The sequence below is a fragment of the Carcharodon carcharias genome, chromosome 16 (assembly GCF_017639515.1).
Source record: "Carcharodon carcharias isolate sCarCar2 chromosome 16, sCarCar2.pri, whole genome shotgun sequence".
Taxonomy (NCBI): Eukaryota; Metazoa; Chordata; class Chondrichthyes; order Lamniformes; family Lamnidae; genus Carcharodon; species Carcharodon carcharias.
The window spans coordinates 63,468,304-63,482,105 of record NC_054482.1 but is presented as its reverse complement, the minus strand read 5'-3'; the positions used below and the strand labels follow the sequence as shown (position 1 = coordinate 63,482,105).

The 13,802-nt window shown below is 43.4% G+C and overlaps 1 protein-coding gene across 3 annotated transcripts in view; it reads left to right on the top strand.

The window, feature by feature from the left end:
* Nucleotides 1-5,172: 5,172 nt before the first annotated feature.
* The window catches only part of LOC121288856 (FYN-binding protein 1), a 110,359-nt gene continuing 101,729 nt past the window's right edge, over nucleotides 5,173-13,802 (top strand). For all 3 annotated transcript variants that reach the window (XM_041207653.1, XM_041207652.1, XM_041207651.1), the window contains exon 1: nucleotides 5,173-5,517. In XM_041207653.1, coding sequence (XP_041063587.1) covers nucleotides 5,503-5,517 — 15 coding nt within the window. In that variant the 5' untranslated portion in view covers nucleotides 5,173-5,502. The remainder of the gene's footprint in view (nucleotides 5,518-13,802) is intronic.

Below are 13,802 nucleotides of genomic sequence, written 5' to 3'. Positions count from 1 at the left end.
CATTTCCATCTGGCTAATGACTCTATTTTGGGAGTACGTTTAAGGTGATTTTCTCAGCATTCCAGGAGTGTCATCGAATCCTACAGAGTTTACATTTGACATACCCTGTGTGAATATTTACTGAATGGATTCTTTTGGGGGGGAATGGGGGTGGGGGGGGGGGGGGGTGTGAAGAGAGAAAGGGAAAGAGAACCCAAGGCTCCATGATATACAAAGGGGCAGCTGCAGGCACGAAATGTGGTCCCTACTGCCTCAACAACTGCCCCAGAGCAGTTTGCCCTGCGATGCTGCTGAGAGGCTTCAGAACTGTCAACCCTCTGCTGGGTCCGACAGCATCAGGAGCCTGCCTGCCGTCCTTAATTGGACAGCAGGCCTGCAGGCAGCCAATCAGGAGGCCATCTGCAGTAAGATCACCTGACTGTTTTGGTGCTATTAAATGCAGGTTTGGGACCCACTTTTCAGTTTGACTTTGGGATCCCAAAGACCATGTAAAATTCAGCCCAATGTTCAGGAGCAGGTGCTGGAAATGGTTCTGCTATTTCCATTTACAGTACATCCGGACTCTTCTTTTTTTTTTTACTTAAACCATTACCATCCTTTGCTGTCTTGCAGCACTATCATTTTTGTCATTTAATCTCTCCTACCCTCCAACCTATCATAGGCCTTCCTATTTGTTCTTTCCTCCCCTCCCCACTTTCCCTGCCTCTGTACCTACTTAAAACTCTAGTCTCCTGAACCTCTTTCAGCTCCAATGAAAGATCACTGGTAACTCTATTACTTGCTCCTCCTGGCCTGCTGAATATTTCCAGAATTTTGTTTTGATTTTAGAATTACAGTATCCATAGCATTTTGCTTTGGTTAAGAACGAGTCATTGACTGCACTGCCAAGAACAAAGAGTACAAATTCAAGGCATGAATGTTTAATAACATAATTGGCCCTCTGCCTGCTTTTAAATCAATAAAAAGTTAATTGTTTTCACATTCAAAAGGAAAGCAAAGGTGCAAAGTCTACTTTATTTTGAATAAGAACAGAAACTGCTGGAACTACTCAGCAGGCCTGATAGTACCTGTGGAGAGAAAAGGCAGAGTTAACATTTCAGGTTTGTGACCTTTCATCAGAACTGAAAAAAGTTAGCAATGTGATAGATTTTGAGCAAGACAAGGGCGAGGTGAGAGTGACTGCCCTTAACATCAAGTCAGCATTTGACCAAGCATGGCATCAAGGAGACCTAGCAAAACTGAAGTCAATGGAAATCAGTGCCAAATCTCACCACTGGTTGGAGTTGTAAGTAGCACAAAGGGAGATATTTGTGGTTAGAGGCCAATCATCTCAGTCCATGGAGATCACTGCAGGATCCTCAGGCTAGTGTCCTAGGCCCAACCATCTTAGCTGCTTCATCAATGACCTTCCCTCCATCATAAGGTCAGAAGTCAGGATGTACATGGATGATTGCACAATGTTCAGCACCATTCGCAACTCCTCAGATATCAAAGCAGATAGCACTTGCAGCCAGACCCAAACAATATTCAGGCTAGGACTGATAAGTGACAAGTAACAATCACCCCACACAAGTCACAAGAGAGAATATAACCATCGCCGTTTGACATTCAATGGCATTACCATCACTGAATCCCCCACTATCAGTATCTGGGGTAGAGGGGGGCTTACCATTGACCAGAAACTGAACTGGACTAGCAACATAAATACTGTGACTACAAGAGCAGGTCTGAGGCTAGGACTTTTGTGGAGGGTAATTCACCACCTGACTCCCCAAAGCCTGTCCACCATTTCCAAGTCACAAGTCAGGAGTCCCCACTTGCCTGGATGAATGCAGCTCCAACAACACTCAAGAAACTTGACATCATCCAGGACAAAGCACCCCACCCAACATCTTCAACATTCACTCCCTCCACCACTGATGCACAGTAGCAGCAACGTGTACTATCTACAAGATGCACTGCTGGAACTCACCAAGGCTCCTTCAACAGCATCTTCCAAACCCATGACCTTTATCACCAAGAAGGGCAAGGGCAACAGATAGATGGGAACACCACACCTGGAAGTTCCCCTCCAATTTATTCACCATTCTAACTTGGAGCTGTATCGCCTTTCCCTCACTGTCACTGGGTCAAAATCTTGGCACTCCCTCCCTAATAGCACTGCGGGTGTACCAAACCACAGATGCTGCAGCGGTTCAAGAAGGTGGCTCACTTTCTCAAAGACAATTACGGATGGGCAATAAATGCTGACTAGTCAGTGATGGCCACATCCTGTGAAAGAATAAAAGCAGATTTCTTATTAAGAGTGGGAAGGACAAAGAGGAGGGAAGCAAAATGCACATGAGGTGAAGGTACAGGCTTTTTAAAAAAAGTTTATTATACTAAAATCCTATGGGATGTTGATCACATTAGAGAAATTTGACATTCCACAAATATAAAAATAGTTTTTCAGGATCAGAAAAGTTGTTTGGCAGTAATTATAAACTCAGTGAACCATTAAAAACAGAGTTGCACATCATTCACAACTGTAGCCAGGGTATTTATATGGCTGGTGAATTTAAAGGGTTTTTTGCATTGAGACTAATAGTGTAAAATTGGAAGTTCAGGTCAATTCACATTATTTCTAAAGATGGCACAGAACTTGTGATCTTGGTCAGAATCCCTAATTCCTACACAGATCAAACAAAAAGTTATCTACTTAGCTTCCTTCAATTTTTCGGGCCTGTCTTCTGATGGAGGGTTCTTCCAAGCTCACACAGTGCAACAATCCTTGCAGGGAACAGCAGAGGGAATCATTGTAGAAGGCATGCCCTCTTTTTATGGCATTAACTCCTTGATTCTGTCAAGCTGAGAGATTAAATTTCCCAAAGCCAGTTTGAGAACCTACAGAGAGAAGGTAAGTATGAGGTCAGTTGGTGATGAGATACGGTGGCAGGTAAGTGGGTGAGGCGGTAGGGAGTTATCGAGTAGTCGGGGGTGGGGGGAGATTTGAGTCGGGGGGATAGTTATGGGGTTGGGGGAATAGTTCGGGGCAGGGGTCAGAGAGTAGTTGGCTCATCGGTGGCGGGTTGGGCGGGGGGGGGGGCGGGGAGGTCAGTAGTATAGATATCCAGGAGTTAGAACTGGTATTAATCCTAATTTTTCCTGGGTAACTATTCAGGTAAGTGAGTCAGAACGATCTGAAGTCTCCGACTCTAACTTAGAGTTGCAACTCTTATCAGAGGGTTCCAGATGCAGGGGAATTGCCCATCAGAAGTCCAAACTTCCTGGGCAATTCCCATGTAGTCAGTGCATCGGAATTTCCAATGGGTCCACTAGCGGGTCTTGGTGGGGGTACCTCCAGGGTATACCATCTACATCTGCTGCAATTGCTTCAGAATTATATTTTAGTGGCTGTGTGTTTTGGAATGACCTCAGGTTATGCAAAGTAAAAGCAAGTTTTTTATTGAAAGGACCAGGCTCCCCATTCTTTTCCTACCTAAGGTTTGGAGAACTTCCTTTATTTCATCTTGAATAGTGTTGTCACTGGACTAGAAATCCAAAGATCCAGAGTAATGCTCTGGGGACTCAGATTGGAATCCCACCACAGCAGATGGTGAAATTTCAGTTCAATAAAACCTGGAATTAAAAGTCTAATGATGACCATGAAACCATTTTTGATTGTCGTAAAACTCATCTGATTCACTAATGTCCTTTAGGAAGGAAATCTTATGGGAATCAGGGGGGAAGACTCTCCGCTGGTTGGAGTCATACCTGGCACAAAGGAAGATGGCTGTGGCTGTTGGAGGTCAGTCATCTCAGCTCCAGGACATCACTGCAGGAGTTCCTCAGGGTAGTGTCCTAGACCCTACCATCTTCAGTTGCTTATCAATGACCTTCCTCCCATCATAAGGTCAGAAGTGGGAGTGTTCGCTGATGATTGCACAATGTTCAGCACCATTCACGACTCCTCAGATACTGAAGCAGTCCATGTCCAAATGCCGCAAGACCTGGACGATATCCAGGCTTGGACTGACAAGTGACAAGTAACATTCACGCTACATAAGGGCCAGGCAATGACCATCTCCAACAAGGGAGAATCTAACCATCACCCCTTGACATTCAAAGACATTAACATTGCTGAATCCCCCACTATCAACATCCTCGGGGTTACCATTGACCAGAAACTGAACTGGACTAGCCATATAAATGCTGTGACTACAAGGGCAGGTCAGAGCTAGAAATAGTGCAGCAGGTAACCTACCTCCTGACTCCCCAAAGTCTGTCCACCATTTACAAGTGACAAGTCAGGAGTGTGATGGAATACTCCCCAATTGCCTGGATGAGTGCAGCTCCAACAACACTGAAGGAGCTTGATGCTATCCAGAACAAAGTAGCCGACTTGATTGGTACCCTGTCTACAATCACTCCCTCCACCACCGACGCACAGTGGCAGCAGTGTGTACCATCTACAAGATGCACTGCAGGAACTCACCAACGCTCCTTAGACAGCACTTTCCAAACACAACCTCTACCATCTAGCAGGACAAGGGCAGCAGACACATGGGAAAACCGCCACCTGCAAGTTCCCCTCCAAGCAACTCACCATCCTAACTTGGAAATATATCGCCATTCTTTCACTGTCTCTGGGTCAAAAACCTGGAACTCCCTCCCTAACAGCACTGTGGGTGTACAATGCCACATGGACTGCGGCGGCTCAAGGCAGCTCAACACCACCTTCTCAGGGGCAATTGGGGCTGGGCAATAAATGCTGGCCTGGCCAGCGAAGCCGTGAATGAATAAAAAAAATACCCTCCACTCATCACCCCAGATCCACCTTTGAGGGGTTTCTAAGACCAATAATCACTTGCTCTGTAAAATAAATGGCAAAACACTTACTTATAGCCGATACTTTTAGGCAAATCTGCTGCATTTATTATGAGGTTAATTTACTGCACTTACATTATGATAGAATTGCCTAAGCATAGCGTCGCAGCACCTCGATTGTCCACGGAGCTGCCTCCAACTCACATCCCAACCTCCGAGACATTGACACAGGTGTCTGCCCACTCCACAAGGAATCTCACTGAGATTGGAGCAGAACGAGGACGGGGTTTCCGCCTGCGTACACCCTCGATGCACTGAAAATTTGGCGGAGGTGGAGCGGGCGAGAAGGAGTTTGTGGGAAGTGCTGTCGGGCTACTTCCTATCACCGCGTTCAAACGTGTGGAAAAGACATTTATCTTTCAGAGTTACACGAAGCTGAAGTTTTGAAATCAAAAAATAATTGAAATTTGGCGGCACTTTGCCACAGTAATAAATATTTGCAGTCTGACAATCAGCATTGCATTGCACCTACGCACTACGTGAATATTTCTCAATTGTGGTGAGAGGAGGAAACAGCGCTTGGGAATCCGAGAGCGCTGGGAATAGTCAGAGCCAGCCCGGAGCAAACACTTGCTGCAACTAAAATACACCGCAAACAACTCCTAACTATCAGTGTTATTGGGACAGCCACATCTGATGGATACAGAGGTGGTAAGTTCTGAATGAAATCACTACTTCTCTTTCTTGGTGTGGTGTGGTTCTCGAATTGCTGCTAGTTCGAGTTGTCAGCAATGCAGGAGGCTCGGCTGTTTCACACTGATCCAGACCCATTCCCGGGCAGGCTGCTCGCTGGAATCGATAACCTCCAACTTACAGCGCAAGGAGAAAAAGTCATAGGCAGTTACCGTCAGGCGGTTAACGCTGTGGTATTAATTATTAATTAATTATTTGCATAGCTACAGACTGCTGTCAGTAAACTGTTAAAAGGACATACACCTTTTGTAATACTATCACAGAAACTGAAAGCCACAAAACTGCAGTCATTATTAATATTTACACTGTTTATGGTTTGATTAATTGAAGGTAAAAATGATTTTAATGTGGTTATATTTCCTGACCAACATTTATAATGCGGTTCTATGCCAGGACTTTGGTTTATAGACAATTAAGGGACCAACTAAGTCATGAGCAAGTGATGGCAGCTTGGGCCTGCGCAGTATATGCATTTCCTACCCCCTCCAATTGTTAGTCTTGCTTTGAGGGTGCTGCTGTATGGTTCAGTATTACCGTCTGCTACTTTGTCTGCCCAAGCGTTTTGTTTTCAATTTGAGCAGTTGAAAATCAGCAGAGTATCCATCAGAAGCAACTCCAGAAAAAGCTCTTCCAGTTGTTCATTTCGAGAAGTTGGGGTCATATCCATGATTGTAGTAGACGGGCAAAGCCTGACACTGCTAATACATGTTCATGAAGTTAACTTTGGTGTCCATGGAGCTAAAATAACACACATCTCCTTGAATCTAATATTTTAGTCAGCACCTTAAACAAAATTAGCGAAAAATATTTTGACAGACTCTCACTCTGTAAAGCCTACAACTCCAGAGTGAGTGTCATTATCTGTTCCTGAAGTATTGTGTGTTGCCTGAACATCATTGGCAGTGCAATCAGTCTCTCCACTCTTTAGCTGCAGGAAATTGTGGCTTATCTGAGACCTTAATGGCAGACAAGCAAGCTGAAAATATAGAGGCAGAAAAAGGAGTCAAAAGAGGTGATGGGAGAGGTGGAACTATGAGTTTTTAATGTACATGTGGAAGTTGATGATGTTGCTGTGGAGCAGTGTGTGGATGAAGAGGAGGAGGTGGTGACAAGGATAGATCCTTGGGGACCCTGGAAGCAAGGGCAGGGAATGAAGTCATTTCTGGAGATGCTGAAGCTGCAATCAACTAGGTAAAAATGGAGTCAAGCGGTGCTTAACTGAACAATGAGGTTAATTATTGGAGAAGGTGAGTGTACCCCATCATGTCAAAGAGTGCAGAGCGATCAAGGAGAATAAAAAGGGAAAATGAACAGTGGTCAATCATGGAAGATGTTATTTGTTCTTCTAGAACAAATCCAAAATTAGATAAAGGCATTCATAGAAGCTTGTCTGTGTTTTGTTTAAAAAACGCAGGGGATAATTTTAAAACTGTAAACTTATTAAAATTGTGATTAGTTTCATAAATTGAGAATAATTTCTAATCCTGATATTAGATTACTTCCAGTTTCCCAGTGTTCTAATATCACATTACTAAAATAATGAAGTGGGTAGTTGGTTCCTGTGTGTACTAGAAATACGATAGGCAAAGAAACTTGGTTCTGAAGTGTAATGCAATTAAACATAAAAATTTTACACATTTAGCCATTTACCCCATAATCCTGAGAACCATTATTGTACACCATTCCAACCAATGTTGGAACTGTATTTCTCACTCAGGAACTTTCCATCCTTGTCTCTCTTTTCCTTTCCTTATCCTCACTGGTTTCACTCTTCTCTGCTCCATGTAATCGTTTTACTCTAAATTCACTAACCTCCTATTGCCCCAAAACCTTTACCTCCACATAAACTTTCCTACTATATTCAAGTCCACCTCATCGACCTTGCTACCTCGAGTGGCCTCAATCACAATCAAAGTAATTTCCAATTACTTCCTTATAACCTACACTCCCCTACCCTGTCCCAACCCCACTTCCTTGTGTTTGTCTTTGGGAAACTCTCTTCCCTTGCCCATGTCACTTACAACTTAAAGAGCAAAGTGCAGTGTGGGGATACTGGGAATCCAAAATTAAAAACTGAAAATGCTAGAAACACTCAGCAAGTTTGCAGTATCTGAGCTGCTGCCAGACTTGCTGAGTATTTCCAGAATTTTATGTTTTTATTACATTTACAATTGCACTTCCTAAATTCCAGATGGCTAACCTTTGGCCTGGCACTCACCATAATATATCTGCTTAACCGCTCCCCCATGTCCACTGCTGTTAATATATACCATTAATATAATATATAATGATGAATTCAAGTTGTTATGTTACACCATTATTTTTTTTAAAACAGGTCTTCACAATAACAATGGCTTTTAATGAGAAATCCAGTTTATCCAGTCAAAAATGAAACTGAAATTTAAGACCTTCTCTGATAATTTTATTGCATCACTCTCCAGCCACATCTTCCTTTGCACTCCCAGCAATACTTCCTTCTGTCTCCGCACCTGGGAAATCTCTTCTCTCAATTTACAGGTGCAAATTCAAAATCCCAAATGTCTAGCCTTTGACCCTCTATTCACCATGTCATTTATGTAGCTACTGATCTGCTTAATCACACTCTCACCTCCACCTCTTCCCTAGCCCTCATTTCTCTATCTAACCCTGACTGTTCCCCTTGGTATGGCACTCACTCGCTTAAATCCAAGGGATGAAGACTTGAACAGATTTAGCAAATGACCGATTTAGCCATTCACCACCAGATCTGGCTGTACCTTATCAAACACTATTGATACCTACTCTCATCTGCTAAAACTGCTCATTATTCCAGGATGGTCCTAGAAAGCAAATTATGAGCTTCTTTTCTGTATCACAAAGTCATCTTAAATCCCAATTTCTCTCTTTTCCACCTTCACCTTAAATAAGAAGCATGAGGAGCTCATGGACTCATTTGTCACTAAGATTAAGACGATCCTCTCAGTAGTGTCTGTCACATCCCTTCCTTCCAGTAGCCCACAGGGTCAAACTTCCTCTAGGATTTGGCCCCAGCCCTAAACCTGCATGTTTCTTTCCTATTGGCCTTCTTGCTCTCTTCAAGCTCATATTGTCAATGAGACCCATCCCCTTGACTCTATTTCCACTAAATGGCTGATTCCCTTCCTGGGGACAGAGGTAGAGGAATGGAGAGGTTGATGGATTGAATTTCAGAGTTTTGCCTAAATACTGTAGCTGAAAGCACAGCTGCCAAAGTTGGGGTGAAACACATTGCAGATACATGAGGCCAGGATTAATCTGAGATGAAGAGTTAAATTGGCTGTATATTCAATGCCAAGATCTTAGAGTCAAGCTTTTTATTACTGAGCTGCACAGCTGCCTATGGAGGTTCTTGCTGCCAGTACATATGCTCAATAGGGACTACAAAATTAAAATGATGAGGGTGGAGCTTCCTACTAGGTTATTTTGCACGGTTTGTCCCAGATGTGACATCACTCCAGGCAAGTAAAAAAACAATCGAATTTGGAAGCTCAATATTTGGTCTTTGACAGTAAGTTGCTTAAAGCTGTAGAAGTAACTAAGGGATAATGGAGCAGCTTTTCCTCACATTGTTCAGGGTAATGCTCATTCTCTGCAAGGGTTAGGATAAACAACAACTGCTTACATTTATGCTACATTAAAGGCACAATATATTGTTCTAAGGTCTGCTTACATTCTGGTTAAACACAAAATTGATACTAAGCCAAATGAGGGCTTATTAGAATAGATGACTAATAAGCTTATCGAAGGCAGATGTTTTAAGGAGTATCTTTAAAGGAGGAGAAAAAATGAGAGGTTTAAAGATTTCAGAGCTAAATAGCTGAAGGCACAGTTGCTAATGGTGGGTACACAAGAAACCAAAGTTCTTGGAGAATTTTAGGGCTGAAGGAGGTTACAGATGTCAGAAAAACTCCCAAGCCTGGTTGTGAAGAAGACACTGGGACTAGGGATGCTTTGGTAGAGACTGTTTATTGTTTACGATAGAGCTTACTTCTCCATTCTTAACACCATCTCTCCCTAGTGCGGGCTGACTCTTTATATTCTTTTCAGCTTACCTGTAACTAATTTAGCAAATTAACAAGCAGACAGATCAAATTAAGTATACAGATCAGATCAAAGTAAAGTGATATCCCCCTGTAATAAAGGAGAAACATTTTTATACTCTTGAATATATCCATTAAACAAATGGGCAAATAAACAAATTAACTAACTTAAACAAGTTGACGGCTCCTTAAAGAGGCACTGTAACTAAGGAAAAATTTAAAGGAACATTTCCAGATAAATCAAATTAAGTTATCATTTTGGGGGCCGATGATGCACTCCAGCCTCCATGGTGCCCAGCGATCGCGAAGGCCTCAAGTATGCCAGTGGACGCACTGTGCTCCATCTCCAAGAACACCTGGCCACAAACGTAGCTGCGGAAGAGGATCAGACAGTTGGGCCAGTCAACCCTTTCAACCGCCCGTTGCCTGGACTTGTTAATGGCCAGCTTGGCCAGGCCCAGGAGCAGGCCTACCAGGAGGTCCTCCTCCCTCCCCACCCCACCCCACTCCGCATTGGGTGGCCAAAGATCAGGAGGTGAAGTGCAACCAAAACTTAAGGAGTAATTCCTTTAAAAAATTAACAAGGGGGTACAACTTATCATAATCCAGATACATATGGAACGCAGACTCCTCCAGGCCAGAAAATACAGGCAGCCTGGAAGTCCATGAACCATCGTAACCTATAATTGCATGGGACTGCTGTGTGCAACACCCTCCACACCATTGGCTCATCTTCATACTCTTTTCGTAGACCAAATTGACAAGGGGTGGCAGGAAATAATTAGGAAATTAAGTTAAAGAGTAAACTGATTGTATTGTATTCACAGCCCCTAAGAAGCACTGTAACTAAGGGGGAGAGTTAAATGAAACTTTCCAATCAAATCAAAATATCATTTTGGGTACACTCCAGCCCCCACGGTGCCTACCAGCTGCAGAAGGCCTTAAGCGTGCCAGTGGATGCCGTCTGCTCCCTCTCTAAGGACACCTGGTCGCGAACATAGCCATGGAAGAGGGGCAGATAGTCAGGCTGGACGACCCGCTTAGTCACCTTGGATGACCCCCTCAGCCACCTGCTGCCTGGACCTGATAATGGCCAATTTGTCCAGGCCCAGCAGCAGGCTTATAAGGGCGTCCTCTCCCCTGCCTGACCTCCTCCACACTGGATAACTAAAGATAAGGAACTGAGGTGCAGCCAAAACTTGAGTAACTCCTTCAAAAAAAATCAAAAAGTGGGTGCAACTTACTACAATCCAGTTATGCATGGAACATGGACTCCTCGAGGCCGCAGAAAATACAGGCGGACTGGGAGTCCATGAACCAACATAACCTATGATTGTTTAGGACTTTTGCATGCAACACCCTCCACGCCACTGACTGCTCTATGTACACATCTGAGTATGATTAATCAATACCCAACACCGTTTCACCTTATTACCTTTAACATCCATCAACAGAACCTATTAGGTACTAACAACAGAGTGTAGCATGGCCATGCAGGGATTTGAACACAAGGATAAAATTTGCTAATTTTAGGCCTTGTTTGACTAGGAGCCAATGTACTGGAAGGATGGGTGAATGGTAATTGCTCTGACTTAGGAAAGGGGCAGCAGAGCTCTTTGGTAAGTTCAAGTTTTTTAGAGAGTGAAGATGGAAGGTCGCTGAGAAGAGAATTGGAAAACTTGAACTTGGAGGCAGCAAAAGCATGGATGAGCGTTTCAGTAGCTGATGAACTGAGGTGGAACAGAGACAGGCAATGCTGCTGAGGTGGAATCAAGCATTCTTGAAATTGAAACACATAAGGTTAGAAGCTCAGTTCACAGTCAAGTAGGATGGAAAGGCTGCGAACAGTCTGGTTCTCCTTCAGACAGTGGCTAAAGAAGGGAATTTTAGGCTGACAAATGAGTTTATAGTAGCAGCTGAAGACAGGTTTCTGTTTTCCAACATTTTAGTTGGAGAAAGTTTCTGCTCATCCAATTCTGAATGTTAGATGAGCATTGTGACAAATTATAGGCAATGAAAGAGTTGAGATGGCTTTGAAGTGGAGGTGGAAGACATTAGCATTCATAGGAACATAGGTGCAGGAGTAGGCCAATCAGCCTGTTGAGTCTGCTCCACCATTCAGTACGATCATGGCTGATCACCCACTTCAATGCCTTTTTCCTATACTATCCACCTATTCCTTTACATTAATAAAAACAAAAAAACTGCGGATGCTGGAAATCCAAAACAAAAACAGAATTACCTGGAAAAACTCAGCAGGTCTGGCAGCATCGGCGGAGAAGAAAAGAGTTATTCTTCGTTTCGAGTCCTCCTGACCCTTCGACAGAACTTGCGTTCGAGTCCAAGAAAGAGTTGAAATATAAGCTGGTTTAAGGTGTGTGTGTGGGGGGCGGAGAGATAGAGAGACAAAGAGGTGGAGGGGGGGGGTGGGTGTGGTTGTAGCAAGTTCTGTCGAAGGGTCATGAGGACTCGAAACGTCAACTCTTTTCTTCTCCGCCGATGCTGCCAGACCTGCTGAGTTTTTCCAGGTAATTCTGTTTTTGTATTCCTTTACATTGTTGGCATTTAGAAATCTGTCAATCTTTAATTTAAACATATTCAATGACTGAGCGTTCACAGCCCTCTGGGGTAGAGAATTTCAAAGCTTCACAAACCTCTGAATAAAAAAAAAATCTCCTTATCACAGTCCTAAGTGGCTTCCCCCTTATTTTGAAATTGTGTCCCCTGGTTCTAGATTCTCCAATCAGGGGAAAGATCTTAGCTTCATCTACCCTGTCTATCCCTTTTTAAGTACTTTGTAGGTGCAGTCATGTACAATCTGACCTATTTTCCATAGGTGTCACTGAAGGGCAAAACGTTCAGAAATAGGAAGGAGTTAAGAAAGATTGGGATTTCTTCAAGCATCATGGAGCAGGTAGTGAAACCATTGATGGAGATTCTCTGACTACGACTGGATAGATGAAAATGGAACCAGACAAAAGCATTGCCATTCAGTTGGGCAATTATGGTGAGATGTTGGAGGAGAGTGATTTGGTTATCCATGTCAGAGGCTGAAGACAGGTCAAGAAAATTAGGTGTAGTAATTTACCATGTCACTGCCACATAGGATGTCATTTGTGAGTTTGAAAAGTACCATTTTAGTACTGTCCAAGGGTTCAAACATGGATTTGTGCAAAGATGTGAATGGATTTAAGAAGAAATAACATGCTCAAGCATATTGGAGAGGAAACAGAGGTTGGAGTTGGGATGGAAGTTTGCAAGGACAGAAGGGTGACGGATGTTCTTTTTGAGAAGTTGAATGATGATGGTAGATTTGAAGGCGAGAGGGAAAGTAGCTGAGGATTGGGACCATTTACATTATCAGCTAGCATTGGCACCAGGAAGGGAAGTAGGATGGTCAGTAGTTCAGTGGCAATATGGTTGAAGGAGTAGAAGGTAGGTTTCATTGATGAGATGAGTTTTGAGAGAGTATGAGGTGGTAGGAGAGAAATTAGAAAATTATGTGAGTTTTGGGCTAGGACAGGGGTAATCCTTGGCTGCTGGGGGAGATGTTTGTCTTGATGGGATAGGAAACAGGTGGTATATAGCAGAGGCAGCTGGATGGATGGTTTTAACCTTACTGACAAAGATAGTCATGAGCTCTTCGCACCTGGTGCTGGAAGTGAGGATGAAGGGGGTAAGGGAGAGGCATTATGTTATGGAGAATAGAAGCCAGCAGTCATCTTTATATTCCTTGATTCTGGAGCGAGTAGTTTCAGCACTGGAGTGGGAGTCCCTAAAAAGCTTTTCTCAGCAATGAGCTGCAAAGCTTCATTTAGCTACTTAGTGCTCATCATACAAATATTATAAATTCTTGGAATAACTAAAACTTTCAAGGGGCTGGTGGTTGGCTGCTATTCATACAGCCTTTATTCTCTCGGTGTCTCTCACCACAAAATATTATCATCCCTGCAACCACCAGTCCTAACACTAGCATATCCTAGATGCTGCTAATTCTTTCAGATGTCAAGACCCCTTCCCTAATAGTCCCAAATTCTCACACACCACTTCGCAGAGCTTCACCACGTGATAATCCCTCCCTACTTAAATATCACATACCACCCACCCCCATTGATGCTCCTAGGGCATAGCATTGCCCTCCTAGGAGTTACGTACTCATGTATCCTTTCTGCTGCTCCATCACCT